This window comes from Carassius gibelio, chromosome B21, assembly GCF_023724105.1.
Source record: "Carassius gibelio isolate Cgi1373 ecotype wild population from Czech Republic chromosome B21, carGib1.2-hapl.c, whole genome shotgun sequence".
NCBI classification, from domain to species: Eukaryota; Metazoa; Chordata; class Actinopteri; order Cypriniformes; family Cyprinidae; genus Carassius; species Carassius gibelio.
The window spans coordinates 19,236,164-19,248,736 of NC_068416.1; the positions used below are offsets into that span (position 1 = coordinate 19,236,164).

At 36.8% G+C, this 12,573-nt stretch overlaps 2 protein-coding genes across 2 annotated transcripts in view; one reads left to right on the forward strand and one right to left on the reverse strand.

Moving 5' to 3' along the window:
- The window catches only part of dnai1.2 (dynein, axonemal, intermediate chain 1, paralog 2), a 230,406-nt gene that overhangs the window by 215,715 nt on the left and 2,118 nt on the right, over window positions 1-12,573 (forward strand). The gene's annotated exons all lie outside the window — the stretch shown is intronic.
- Window positions 1,282-3,021, reverse strand: LOC127985544 (serine/threonine-protein kinase pim-2-like). The gene is made up of 5 exons (XM_052587598.1): window positions 2,886-3,021; window positions 2,500-2,594; window positions 2,263-2,313; window positions 1,659-2,040; window positions 1,282-1,472 (listed from the first exon to the last, which is right to left on the reverse strand). The coding sequence occupies exons 1-5, from the start codon at window positions 3,019-3,021 to the stop codon at window positions 1,282-1,284; spliced, it is 855 nt and encodes a 284-aa protein (XP_052443558.1).

The following is a 12,573-nucleotide window of genomic DNA, read 5'->3' on the forward strand; positions in this document are numbered from 1 at the left end:
TTCCCCAATTTATATAATTAAACATACTGATGAAATACATATCCTGCTACACAAGATCTCCTTAGGGATTTAAATCAGTGAATTTAAGCTGTAAGATGTTAATTGATGAGAACACAGAGTCATGCTTCAGAAAGCATGTGAACAGAATTTCTCCTTGCGCTTGAACGGACACGTACTAAATTACCTCAAAATTCTAATCAATTTTTCTCATGAACACAATCGGTAATGTCTTGAAGAAAATGTAATTAGAAAAGAAATCTAATGCATATTATTATATCTGTGCTTAAAGTAAGTCTTAAAGTAACAGCAGCCTATACAAATCTGACAACAAAACAGCTTTAGCAAAGATAAACCTACCGGTATATTTAATTTATACAGTAAACAATTTGCAGTGTTAACTTACTCCACACTTTATTACATTTCTATATCGGAATATTCTTGTTAGACCTTACTTTTATAAATTGTTCTTATTTTATCACAAATTATACACTTTATTCAATGATTTATTTTATTTATTTATTTTAGCAGGGACAATGCAGAATAACACTGCAGATGCTCTACTAGGCTTAAAGCTAGTGTGCAGCAACAGCCCTGGTTAGGCTTTTAAAATAAACAATTCAGGTTTGTTTGGATGGTTTTACAAAGCCTCTTTACATGTACACTGAATATTAATTAAGAATCCAAAATAATACCTGAAAATATAACATCACTAACTATTTCTATTACCTTTTGGTCGATCTTAATTGTAAAACCACTCATGTCTCTTCCCTTCTTATCGAGAAACAAGCACAAAATCTTTTTTGAATGATTTATTTAGGAAATCCCACCAAATAGTTGAACTATATTTAAGATTTCAGACTTCCACAAAGAGTTTTCTTATTTTTTGTGCGCCAAGCTTGCTTATTGTTTAACTAAACTCAACCATCTGAAGACTTTGTGCTGAATGGTTTGTGCTGTTTTTCCTCACTGGGACTGATTTGGACCATCTTCTGATTTAATAAATGTAAAGAAAAACTGAAGCACTGCTTGATTTTCTGATTTCTCTTCTGCCTTCCCTAGGTTACACTACCTGACTCCTGAGTTACTCCTGACATCTGTCCCTGTATAAACCATAAATGCTGTGAGATCTCCTCTAAAGTTGCTCTCTCTGCAGGATCACGAGTCAGGCACCGGTTTATCAAATCCTGGCATTCTGTGCAAGTTTTCACAAGAGAGCTGGTTAGTCATGTGTGTGACGCTAAAGTAGTGATGTTTGAAAATTTGTTTAACATAATCTTTGTGTTATTGGTAGTTATCAGTTCTGTTACCTCTGGATAATGTGTGGTCGATCGTCACATTGGCTATCATTCTGTCAAATGCAGTCTTAAAAGGCTTATTTCCAGTGACCATTGAGTAAAGCACAGCGCCCAGACTCCAGACTGTTGTTGGTCCTGCGTGATATTCACTAGGGTACTCTGGTGGGTGGCAACCCCCTGTTCACGGAAGCAAGAGATTTTACATCAAACAAACATTAAATTTTTCTAAAAAAAATTTTAACATTTTTTTACATATCTACTCTTATAATTAGTAAATATATCATATGATCATTGAATCAGTACACAGGAGACTGAAATCTTACTAGAGCTTATTGTAAGCATTAAGACAAAAAGCCATCTCACCTAAATGTCCATTTTCAAAGCCAGAAGGATTGACGAGGCAACTGCCGCCAAAGTCTATTAATTTGAGTTCCATCGTTGATGTATTGACCAGCATGTTGTCTTCTTTAATGCTGCAATGGAAGACCTCCCGGTCAAGACAGTGCTTTGCTCCGAGGACCGCTTGGATCATCAAGCCACGAGCCAGTGATTCATTTAGTCGTGGCCTTTTGTCAATGAGGAATCTGCGCAAACTCTTGCAGGGACATGGATACTCCAGAATGAGGATGTAATCATCTTCCTCTTCAAACCATTCCAACATATACACTATGTATGGACTTAGCGGGGGCTGTTTCATCACCAGATTTATAGCCACTTCTTCAAACACTGGCTCAAAACATCCAAGCTACAAAAACAAAATCCATAGAAAGGTAGTTCACTATAGGTATGTTTAGTTGTTTTTCTACCAGCGGAGTGAACAGTTCTAAGAACAGTAAGGAACAGTTCCAGTAATGTTTCCACTTGAAGTCGGTCCAGTGGTAGAAAAGCAGATTTTGAAATTCTCACAAACTTGTATTTAGATAAATTTGATTAATTCAGATATATTTATAAAGTTTTGCCAACTTGCAATTTTTATATTATTGTCGCTTGTCCTCTTTGGAATAAATTTGATGGCGACCTGCAAAATAAAATAAAAAAGGATAAACAAAAATGCCTTAATCAATCATATTAATTAATTAATTAATTACTATTAATGACTGAATATTCTCATTAAAACAATTTTTTTTTTAAATAAATTAAAATGTTTTGATTAAAGCACTGATCAAACTGATATATTTCGTGAATAGAGCAAAAGTGATTCTACCTTCTGGCCATCAGATTTCCGGATCCCCTCATACACAGAGCCATTGCCTCCTTTTCCAATTAACCTTCCCCATTCATAAAGTTCACCAAATGGAACTGCAAAAATAAAAAAGAGCATATTAATTTACATGGACTTCAGTGGAAGAAGTGGGTGTGAATTGGCAGACAAAATAAACTGGAATGAGGTATGAGGTATCTGACATACAACAAATAAAAAAAAAAAAACATTTTACTAGACACAGGTGAAAAAACGTATATGAGCAAAAACAAGAAATGGCTGGCAAACAGAAAAACATTTACGAGTCACTGGAGGAATGTATGGAACTGGATCTCCAATGCGTCGTCTTCTCCTGAAAACACTTTGGACAGGCCAAGGTGGCAATGTACGAGGAACAACTGGATTCTGCAGAGCCATGGGCCTGAGGACAGATAGGTCCGGCTGAGGATCATCTGGATCCTGCAGAACTGCTGTCTCAAGGACAGATGGATCTGGTTGAGCATCAGTTGGAACCTGTAGAGCCATTGGCTCTAGAACTGATGGATCTGGCAGAGGGTCCACTAAATTTGTGTTAGGCTGTGGCAGAAGAGGCCCTACTTCATTGTTTTGTGTTTCACGTTTTACAGTCTGCCACATTCTTTTAAATAAACCCAATGATGCCTTTCTTCTTCTGCCTTCTTTTTTAAAGAAAAAAATAAAACAGAGAAACACAAGAAATTACCAACAGATTTCAGAAGTCAAATATTGAAGCTATATTTCAAGAAAATATACATATATTTTTAAACACCAAAACTAACACCCATGCAAGCAGGGAGAAAGGAGGGCTCCCCCAGAACATGATTTAAACCACAGCCATTTGGACACAAACCTTCTTGATGGTCAGTTTTCACCCACTACTCTTCTTTGCCGATGTAGTCTTTTCATGGTATATGTACGCAAACAATTGGGCTGTTAATGTTACAGATAACGTTACTACTGCTAAATGGGCTCTCGCTTCTTTTTCGCTTCTGCTCCGAATGCAACTGAATCGAATGGTGATCCATCAATCTACGAACTCCTGGCACTGTGACGTCATTGAATGTTTCTTCCTTTTTTTTTACAAAGCGTCTTTTAAACAATGCATTATATTTATAAGCATAAATATGTTATGCTTATATTTAGTTATTTAAGTTAAAGGGACACAAAGCATCGAAGAAGAATATTTTTTGTCGATACAACACACAATCTCGTTTTCTACTAATAATTGTAATGCTTTGAAAGGCTGAAAATTATAGTAATACAGAGCAGTCAAGGAAAACAATAAGTTACACGAATATTAGAGCAGATGGGCGAAAAAGGTCGTCATAGATCAAATCTGAACGTATAGATGAAACGCGCTCTGAAAGCGCGTTCCCTCTCTGTTGTTCCAGCTATTGCCGTAATTATAGTAATACACGCGCATATAAATTTCACTCGCGGCTGGCTTGACGGTGTTTTTCTGAAGTGCGGCTGGCTTGACCGCAGTGAACCAACCCTAGGGAAAGGCTAAAATTACCACAGTTATTCAGACACGAGTAAATTACATACAGAAAGCAAGCAAATAACATTTATATGATTTAAGCACACAAAAACTCACCTTATAATGAAGCTAAACTGTTAAATAAATTTCATTCTTACATCGTATACATTTCTGCGCTTTATTGTTTATGATGAGAATTTGCAGAGGCACTCAACAAAACTGCCATTTCAGAGATGGCTAATCAGGACGCCTCTAATTGGCCACTGAATTCATTCATCTCTTGCTACATTGAAACCTCTTTTTTTAAGGTCCATGTTTTAAATGTATAGTGAAAAGCGCTATGAATTAAAATAAACATGACATGAATTGAAGTTCAAATGTCTCAGCTGCAGTTCTCCCATTCAGATGGAAAATCTCTCGTACTACTCCGAAGAATTGCTGATTCTGAAACTCATCCGACTCTACACGTGCATTCATACGAACTATTCAAAAGAACCGATTCTCAGAGATGAGTCGGACTTCCCAAAAATCAAAGACAGTTGATTCACAACAAAGCTCCTTTAATTCCGTATACCAAGATAAATACAACAGCACTTAAAGTAGCCTAAGCAGAGGATTTTGCATAGGCAGTAAAGGGATTTTGTCACAACACAAAATGATTGAGTGAGATCTCATTGTGCGCATGCGCATTAATTAATGTCACGTCAGCCAGATGCCGCTGTCATGACAACGCAGTTTCCAAGAATTGAGCGGTTGAAAGCAAAAATGTCTGCAAAAGATGAAAGCAAAGTTGGGACGGTCAAATCTGAAGAGGTATGATAACGCTCATAGAAAAAACAAACTAGAGAAGTACATTTTATAAACCGACCTTTTGTTGGCTTGAGAATAGATAGAAGTGTGTCTGTTTTGATTGTAATTTTTGACAGTTGGAGTCTAAATCGTCACTCTCTCTCAAGCCACCATAACTTTTTTGGCTTGAACTTTGTTCATCATTCTGATCGACTATTAACTTGTTTATTATTATTCTGAGACTCTTTCTGCGTTATAGCCTAAAACTTTTAAACAAGATTTCACGCGCGCACACACACACACACACACACTCACAGAGGGAGAGAGAGTTCAGAAAGCACAGATTGCGCTGCACACACACACACACACACAAACTTGTTGTCAATGTTTCCCCGCGATTTTTATTACAGGAGTCATATGATGTGATTTCATGTTTTCATTTATCTTTGGAGTGTTACAATCTATTTGTGAATAGATAAGAACCCTAAAGTTGCAAAGACTAAAGTCCCAAACCCAAAGAGATATTCTTTATAAAAGTTAAGAATAGTTCACACCCTCCTAAAATGGCCAGTTAAACACGCCCCCACATGTCTAAGTCACTGTGGGAAGATTTTCATAACGCTGCCCAAATGATCACACAAAGAAACAAGGCATTACTTTGATTCTTGCTGTAATATTGTTGCTGTGACTGTAACGGAGGCCAGCGAGTAAGTGCTGTGCAGGTAAACCTCATTCCCCTTATCTCAAGAGGTGCACTAGCGACTGACAATGGTGGCTGCAGTCATTTAGCCTCCTTGTAAAGCATGTGTTATACTTTCCGCATGAGCAATGGACTGACTGACTGAATGAATGGAATGACGTGGACTACTTGTATTTATACTAACGAAAACATACACTGATGGTACGCTCTGCAACAAACGTGAACTAACAATTGCCCAAAATTATTGCACATCCGACTGTCTTTATATTGTTTTATTGACGGATTTTACAGGTTCGACACAGCCTGTGCATCTCTAATGGTGCTAAGTTACGTGTAGTCACAAAAAAAGGTTTGAGACCCACTCAGAACAATTAAAAGGTGTGGTGGTGAGGAATTGGAGGAGAGGGGTTACATTGGTGCCGTGACCCGGATGGGAGTGAGGTTTAGGGGGCTGAGTGTAATGGAGGCCAGCGAGTAAGTGCTGTGCACTTAATCCTCACTCACCTGATCTTAAGAGGCGCATTAGTGGCAGCAGTCATTTAGCCTCCTTGTTAGTGCGTCCGCCCCTCCCATGCCTGAGACCTGGGTTCAAGACCCACTCGGAACAAGGATGAGTTGTGGCAGTGAAGATCTGGGGGAGAGGGGTTACACATGTTGTGAAGACGCTGTGTGTTTCGTTGAAATCATCACACGACTAGAAATCAGAACAGTTCAACCCAAATATTCAGATGTGTGCAGCACATTTTCTGGAGGACTTTCCTGAACCTGGGAAAGTAGACTACAATGCCGGCTATTCTGACTCACAGTCTGTAAGTACGTTTACATACCCCATGAATTTGCCATGGATGATACAAAAGCGAGTAGCGCTTATTGTTGGTCCTTTCTCTGATCACAAATGCAGATATCGTTTTACATTTACGCAGCGTGATGCAACACGACAGTATAAGTCATTATAATCCGTAATATTGTCCCCACTGGATGCAACAAATGCCTCGTTTATAATGGGTTTTAATGTTTTTGTCTCGTTGCGCCAGGAGACCGCATCACAGTATGGTAAGGGGAGTAACATTTCCATCTCACTGAGGTATTCAGCCAATCACAATGCACTGGATAACTGGCCAATCAAGGCACACCTCACTTTTCAGACCAATGAGCTTTGTAAAAATCAACATGTTTCAGAAAGACGGGGCATAGAAGAGAAACAGTAATATACATTATGTGGAAAATGTGTTTTTTTGAACATTAAACTTCATAAACACATTTCAATATACCAAATAATGATCACCAAGTAATTTAGCAACATCATATTAACCTTTAATAAAATAGCCTAGAAACTAGATTGCTCCATTATATTCCTCAACAGCGATGTGGTAAAATCTCTGTTTTTGAACTAATACATTTTTTGTAAAGAGATGCGGAGACACAGGTAAAGCACAAATGTCATCTCTCTCTCTCTCTTGCTCTCTATTTCTCTCTCTTGATCGACAATTAATTGAAATAAATGCTATAATTCAAATAAATGTAATCTTACCGCATGATTTCATCTCTGTGTCTGATCTGATGTGGGCAGAATGCTAGAGCTAACGAACCATAACTTACGATTTTTACCCTTCCGTTCAAATATTGCTCTGCAAAGAGCAATACTAGTTTTAACTTGTCTATGACTTGACAAATGACCATGGGATAAGCCGGATAATCAACAACTTGCCATGCATTAAAGGATTTTAAATACTCTTCGTGGAGGCCTCCACATTGTGCATTTAAAATCATTTAATGCACGGCAAACCATTGATTATCCCTTATATATCTGATAGTTAAATCTGGAAGTTGGGATTTCAGATATTCTATAGCAGTGGAAGAGTCTTGATCCTATGGGTAACATTACTGCTATTACTATTAGTTATTACTATTACATTAAACACTATTTGCTTTTATAAAAAACAATGTTTTGCAGGACAAAGCAACTCAAACCAGTCCACCAAATTCCACCAAGTTCGCCAACTTCAGTGCAACAGCCAGCCAGGTGAGAAAACCTTTTATTTGCTGGTGTATTATTTTGATCAAAATTTTGTGTTAGACCTGCAGCAAAACAGAACTATTTATTACGTTTGAGTATGGACACATACAATGTTAATATGTCCTGCTCTTTCTGCAGTGGGAAATCTATGATTTTTACCAAGAGGAAATTAAGAGGCGGGACCAATCAAGTCTTCAGTCCATAAAGGAGGAAGAATTTGAAGATTCACTAATTAAGGTTATGTGGTAACAAACTGCATACACTTTCATCAAGAAAATGACTTATCTTTTATAACAAATCCCTTCTTGTGCTTATAGACCTATGATATAGCCCATCTGGCTGGGCTGGCCAGGTACATGGAGGGTAAGGTGTTTCACAGGGCATATGCAGACATTTTATACGGTAATTATAAGAAATTATTTATTTTTACTGCTACACCCATAATTTTAGATTACAGACAGATGGACAGATATTAAAAAGAGCATGTCTTTTTCTTATGTAAAATGTCTTTATATTCAAACCCCAGATTTCAAGCATTTTGAGGATGCATCTGATGAATTCAGAGGAGAGAAGGGCACTCTGCTCCCTTTGTGGAAATTCGAGTATGATAAAGCCAAAAGTCTGTCTGTGACTGCCCTCTGCTGGTGAGTTTCACACTGTATTAAAAAAATGCAGTCATAAGTTAAACAAAAATCACTTCCTTGAGTGGCATTTGGATTTTTTTATTTCTAGGGATCAAAAACACAACGATTTGTTTGCTGTTGGTCTTGGGTCACGTACGTTTACTATTTACCGACATATACAAGGAATCATTTCTAATTTAAATAGCTCTGAAATGTTTTTCATCTGTCCCTTTCAGATGAATTTACTCAGCAGGGGGATGGCATGCTTGTCTTGTACACACTGAGGAACCCCAATTACCCAGAATTCATCTTTAACACTGTCTCAGGCATAATGTGTGTAGATGTTCATGAGGATCTGTCGCACCTGGTGGCTGTAGGTTTGTATGATGGCTGTGTTGCGATATATAACCTAAGGAAAAAGAGTGATGAGCCCTTTTGGAACAGCAGAGCCAACCCTGGCAGACATAAAGGTGCTGTGACACAGGTATGGATGAGGATGTGACAATGAAGTCATTTAAAACAATTCTGGTAAACCTTTACTACAACCTTTACTATGATATGACAGTGGACCTGTATGTTTAATACAATGTTCAGAACAGTACCATTCTACTTGTACTAGTTCTGAAATTTGGAGTAATTGTAGTACTGTTTACTATGTCTAATATCAACATATTTACCGAAATGTGCAGTACACAACCAGAGCATGCTCTGTAGTGTGTTGTGATCCCACAATACAGTGCAACTATGCTATATGATATACTATAGTTTTAAAATACTTACATAAATATACACTCCTGTGACGCTTGGTTGATCAGAAAGTCTTGGCTGTACTGTGTTTTATGTTTCATTGGCTTCATTACAGGTGAAGTGGCAGAAAGATGATTTGGACAGTAATCACAACTTCATCTCTGTGTCTGCTGATGGACGACTGGTGTCTTGGACTCTGGTGAAGGTACAGAAGGAAATATCTAAAGCTTGATTCTAAAGCAAGTCATTATTGAATGAGGTTGTCTGATCCCAGTCATTTGGATTTTAGCATGAACTAGTCTTCACAGACATGATCAAGCTGCCAGTCCCAGACACAATTCCTGAAAACCTTAAGGATGTCTTTTCCACAGGTATAAACCATCTTACCACACTGGTCAGTAATTATAAGTATGTAATACAAGTATTTAATAATGCTCCATTATTAGCAGCTTTCATTGCACAACCGATATGAACAAAATTATATTTATAAAAACATGCAGTGATGATGTGAGTGGGGGTTTCTCTCAGTATAAGGACAGGGACCCTTCAGCTGTGACTACTGTATATTCACAATCTAGAACAGGAAATGTAATCACATGCACAATCATAAAAACTTTACCCATCCTTCCTGCATGTAATACAGATGTAAATATGATCTTGCCGCAGCTGGTTTTTGCTTTTAGCTTTTTATGAATGTATTATATTCATGGGTGATACCAAGGTTTGATGATAGTTCAGATGACTGACCTCAAAGGAGCTTCTTATCAGTTCCAAATATGTTCAGGGCTGCGTTTCCCAAACCAATGGAGCTACGTTCAACTTAGGCTTTTGATGCTTTTGGGAAACGCAACACAGATTATTTGTGACCCTGAACTACAAAACCTCAACCCTGGACCACCCATCTCAAGTAGCACAGGTATATTTGTAGCAATAGCCAATAATAAATGGTATGGGTCAAAATTATTGATATTTCTTTTATGCCAAAAATCATTAGGATATAAAGAAAAGATCATGTTCCATGAGGATATTTTGTAAATTTCCTACAATAAATATATCAAAACTTAATTTTTGATTAGTAATATGCATTCCTAAGGACTTTATTTGGACAGCTTTAAAGGAGATTTTCTCAATATTTAGATTTTTTTTTTCACCCTCAGATTTTTTAAATAGTTGTATCTCAGCCAAATATTGTCCTATCCTAACAAACCAATCAATGGAAAGTTTATTTTATTTATTCGACTTTCAGATCATACATAAATCTCAATTTAAAAAATGTATCCTTATGACTGGTTTTGTGGTCCATGGTCACATTTTTTAGAAATCACAGAACAGAAGGATAATGTCATGATATATGTGCTAATGATAAAAAAAAAATTAAAAAAATAATAATTAATTGCATGGATTCATTATTATATTACTCACTGAAGTCATTTTCTCTATGGGACTAGTTGGAACAAATCTGGACTTCCACAAACAAAAGGACAATTTTCTTGTTGGCACTGAGTATGGAAAGATTCACAAGGTCAGTCATACAACATCACAGGCAAGATGATCATTTACACCAAGGCCAATCATACAGTTAATCCACTAACCTTATATTTTACATTAACAAATACCCTGTAAAAATCGTTCTCTCTGAAGACCTGCAGTCTTGAGTCATCTCATTGCTCTGTGTTAGAATCTGAGAGAAGGAGCTTGTTGTGTTTGTGGTGGTTGTCTCTGTTTATTATATCCCTGTCATCAAACAAGGAAGTATTCTTATTAGCTGCCTGTCTCTGCACTGCTAAATGAAGTAGTAAAACAAAAGCACACTGTTTGGGGAGAGTAAATGAGGAAACATTATAACTGTACACTCTCTTAAGTGTGATTTATAGAGATTGTGTGGTTATTATGTCTCTGTATTGTTATTACAGCAGCACAGGGAAGCATCAGCTAATAACATTCCGTCTCTGTCTCTCCTTCTATATTTATATATTTCAGGGGTAGACAAGCGTTCACACTATTTATTTTGACAAACCAGACAGTTTTGTTTCTCATCGGTGTGCTTTGATTTGCTCTGTATGACTTTTTTTTCTTCTAAATTACAAACATCACATGCAAAAACTACTTACTCCTACTGACTCCAACATCTTTCCACTTCATCACACACACACTCACGATGCTGTTCATTCCACATATCAAAACAAAGGTATTTGCCACTCACATGTATTTTAGAAATAAGCATATATGCATCATGTTAAGGGAACATCCTTTAAAGTTTAGCAGATGCTGCAGGATTAATTAATTAACAAAAAAAAAAATGGTGTCGATCTTTTTCAAGGAATGTTTTAAATGTCACTATTATTTCTGCAAATGCTATTCATAACCACCAGTGGATAGTTAAGCAGTATAACAGGAGCAAGAGTGCTGTGTATAAAACAGTAGTTTTGTAACATTCATTTAACAAATAATGAGTTTGTGTTTCACAGGGTTCCAAATTCTATAATAAGTTTGCGGAGACATATGATGCCCACTTCATGACTGTCACTTGTGTGAAGTGGAATCCCTTCCATCCTGATGTCTTCATCTCTTGTGGCTGGGACTGGATGGTCAAAATTTGGGATCAAACTATGAAGTATGAGCACCATTGCCTACATCGCTGTCTACATGCAGCCTTTTTCAATTTAAATAATTATTTTAAATGATTTTTTTAACATTTACAATTATCTTACTTAAATGTTTAATCAGTCAATCTATTTATGTTTTTACAATTGATGCAATTATGCGCTGAGTCATTTTGATATTGTGATATTGTGAAATTTGACAGCACCAACTGTCTCACCAACAGGTCAAACATCTTCTCAGTCTTTCTGGGAAGGCTAATCAAGCGCTGCACTGCCTGTGTAATATTGATACCTTGATAAAAACTCTGCCTCTTAACTCTTTATTAGGCCACTGTACATTGTTTAAGGCTGTTTAAGTATTGTTCTTATACACAGTTTGTAGTTGTTGATATATAGTTTTTTTTTTCTGATATGAAACTTTGCACCAATAGATCATTCCATGTAGCGAGTATAACTGGCAGGCACCTGCCTTTTCGGCCTCTGACCTTTTGGCCCTGACATTTTGTAATTTTCTTTATTTAAATTAGGCCCATGGCATCAATTGTCATTTAAGCGTGTAACCGACAGATCCAATTAAGTTCTAAATCTGTGAGAGAGTGCACAAGCTCCTCCACCATACAGTACCTCAAATAAAATTAACAAATATTAACAACTTTTGGTTATGTTGACTACGTGTGCCAAATAAATATTAGGTGTTTATTTCAAGAATAGAAATGTAGCTCATATTTGCACCAAACAACTAATCTTTACTCTACTATTCCACACAGCCTGTTTTATAAAGGTGTCCAAGTATCAAAATCTGTGTGGCTAAGCTGATGATTCATAATGTGACCCTAAAAACTAAAGTATTGGCAGCTGAAAATTCAGCTTTGCCATCTTAGGAATAAACTACATTTTCAAATATATTAAAATAGAAAAGAGTCATTTTTAAATTGCAATATTATACCTTTTACTGTATTTTTCATCAAATAAATGCAGCCTCGGTGAATGTTAGAAACTTTTATATAGCAGTGTATATTAATCTTCCCGTACTAAAAATGTGTGTTGCTTTAAAGTTGAAAACGGATCGAGAGAGGCAGGCAGCTCATGTACAGATGCAG

What these genes read in the sequence shown, in the direction of transcription:
- LOC127985544 (XM_052587598.1), bottom strand. Translation starts at nt 3,021, where the DNA reads ATGGCTCTACAGGTTCCAACTGATGCTCAACCAGATCCATCTGTCCTT. An exon ending in GCAGAATCCAGTTGTTCCTC is followed by an intron (nt 2,595 to 2,885) that starts GTACATTGCCAC and finishes TTATTTTTGCAG; the next exon opens with TTCCATTTGGTGAACTTTAT. An exon ending in CTTTGAAAATGGACATTTAG is followed by an intron (nt 1,473 to 1,658) that starts GTGAGATGGCTT and finishes TTCCGTGAACAG; the next exon opens with GGGGTTGCCACCCACCAGAG.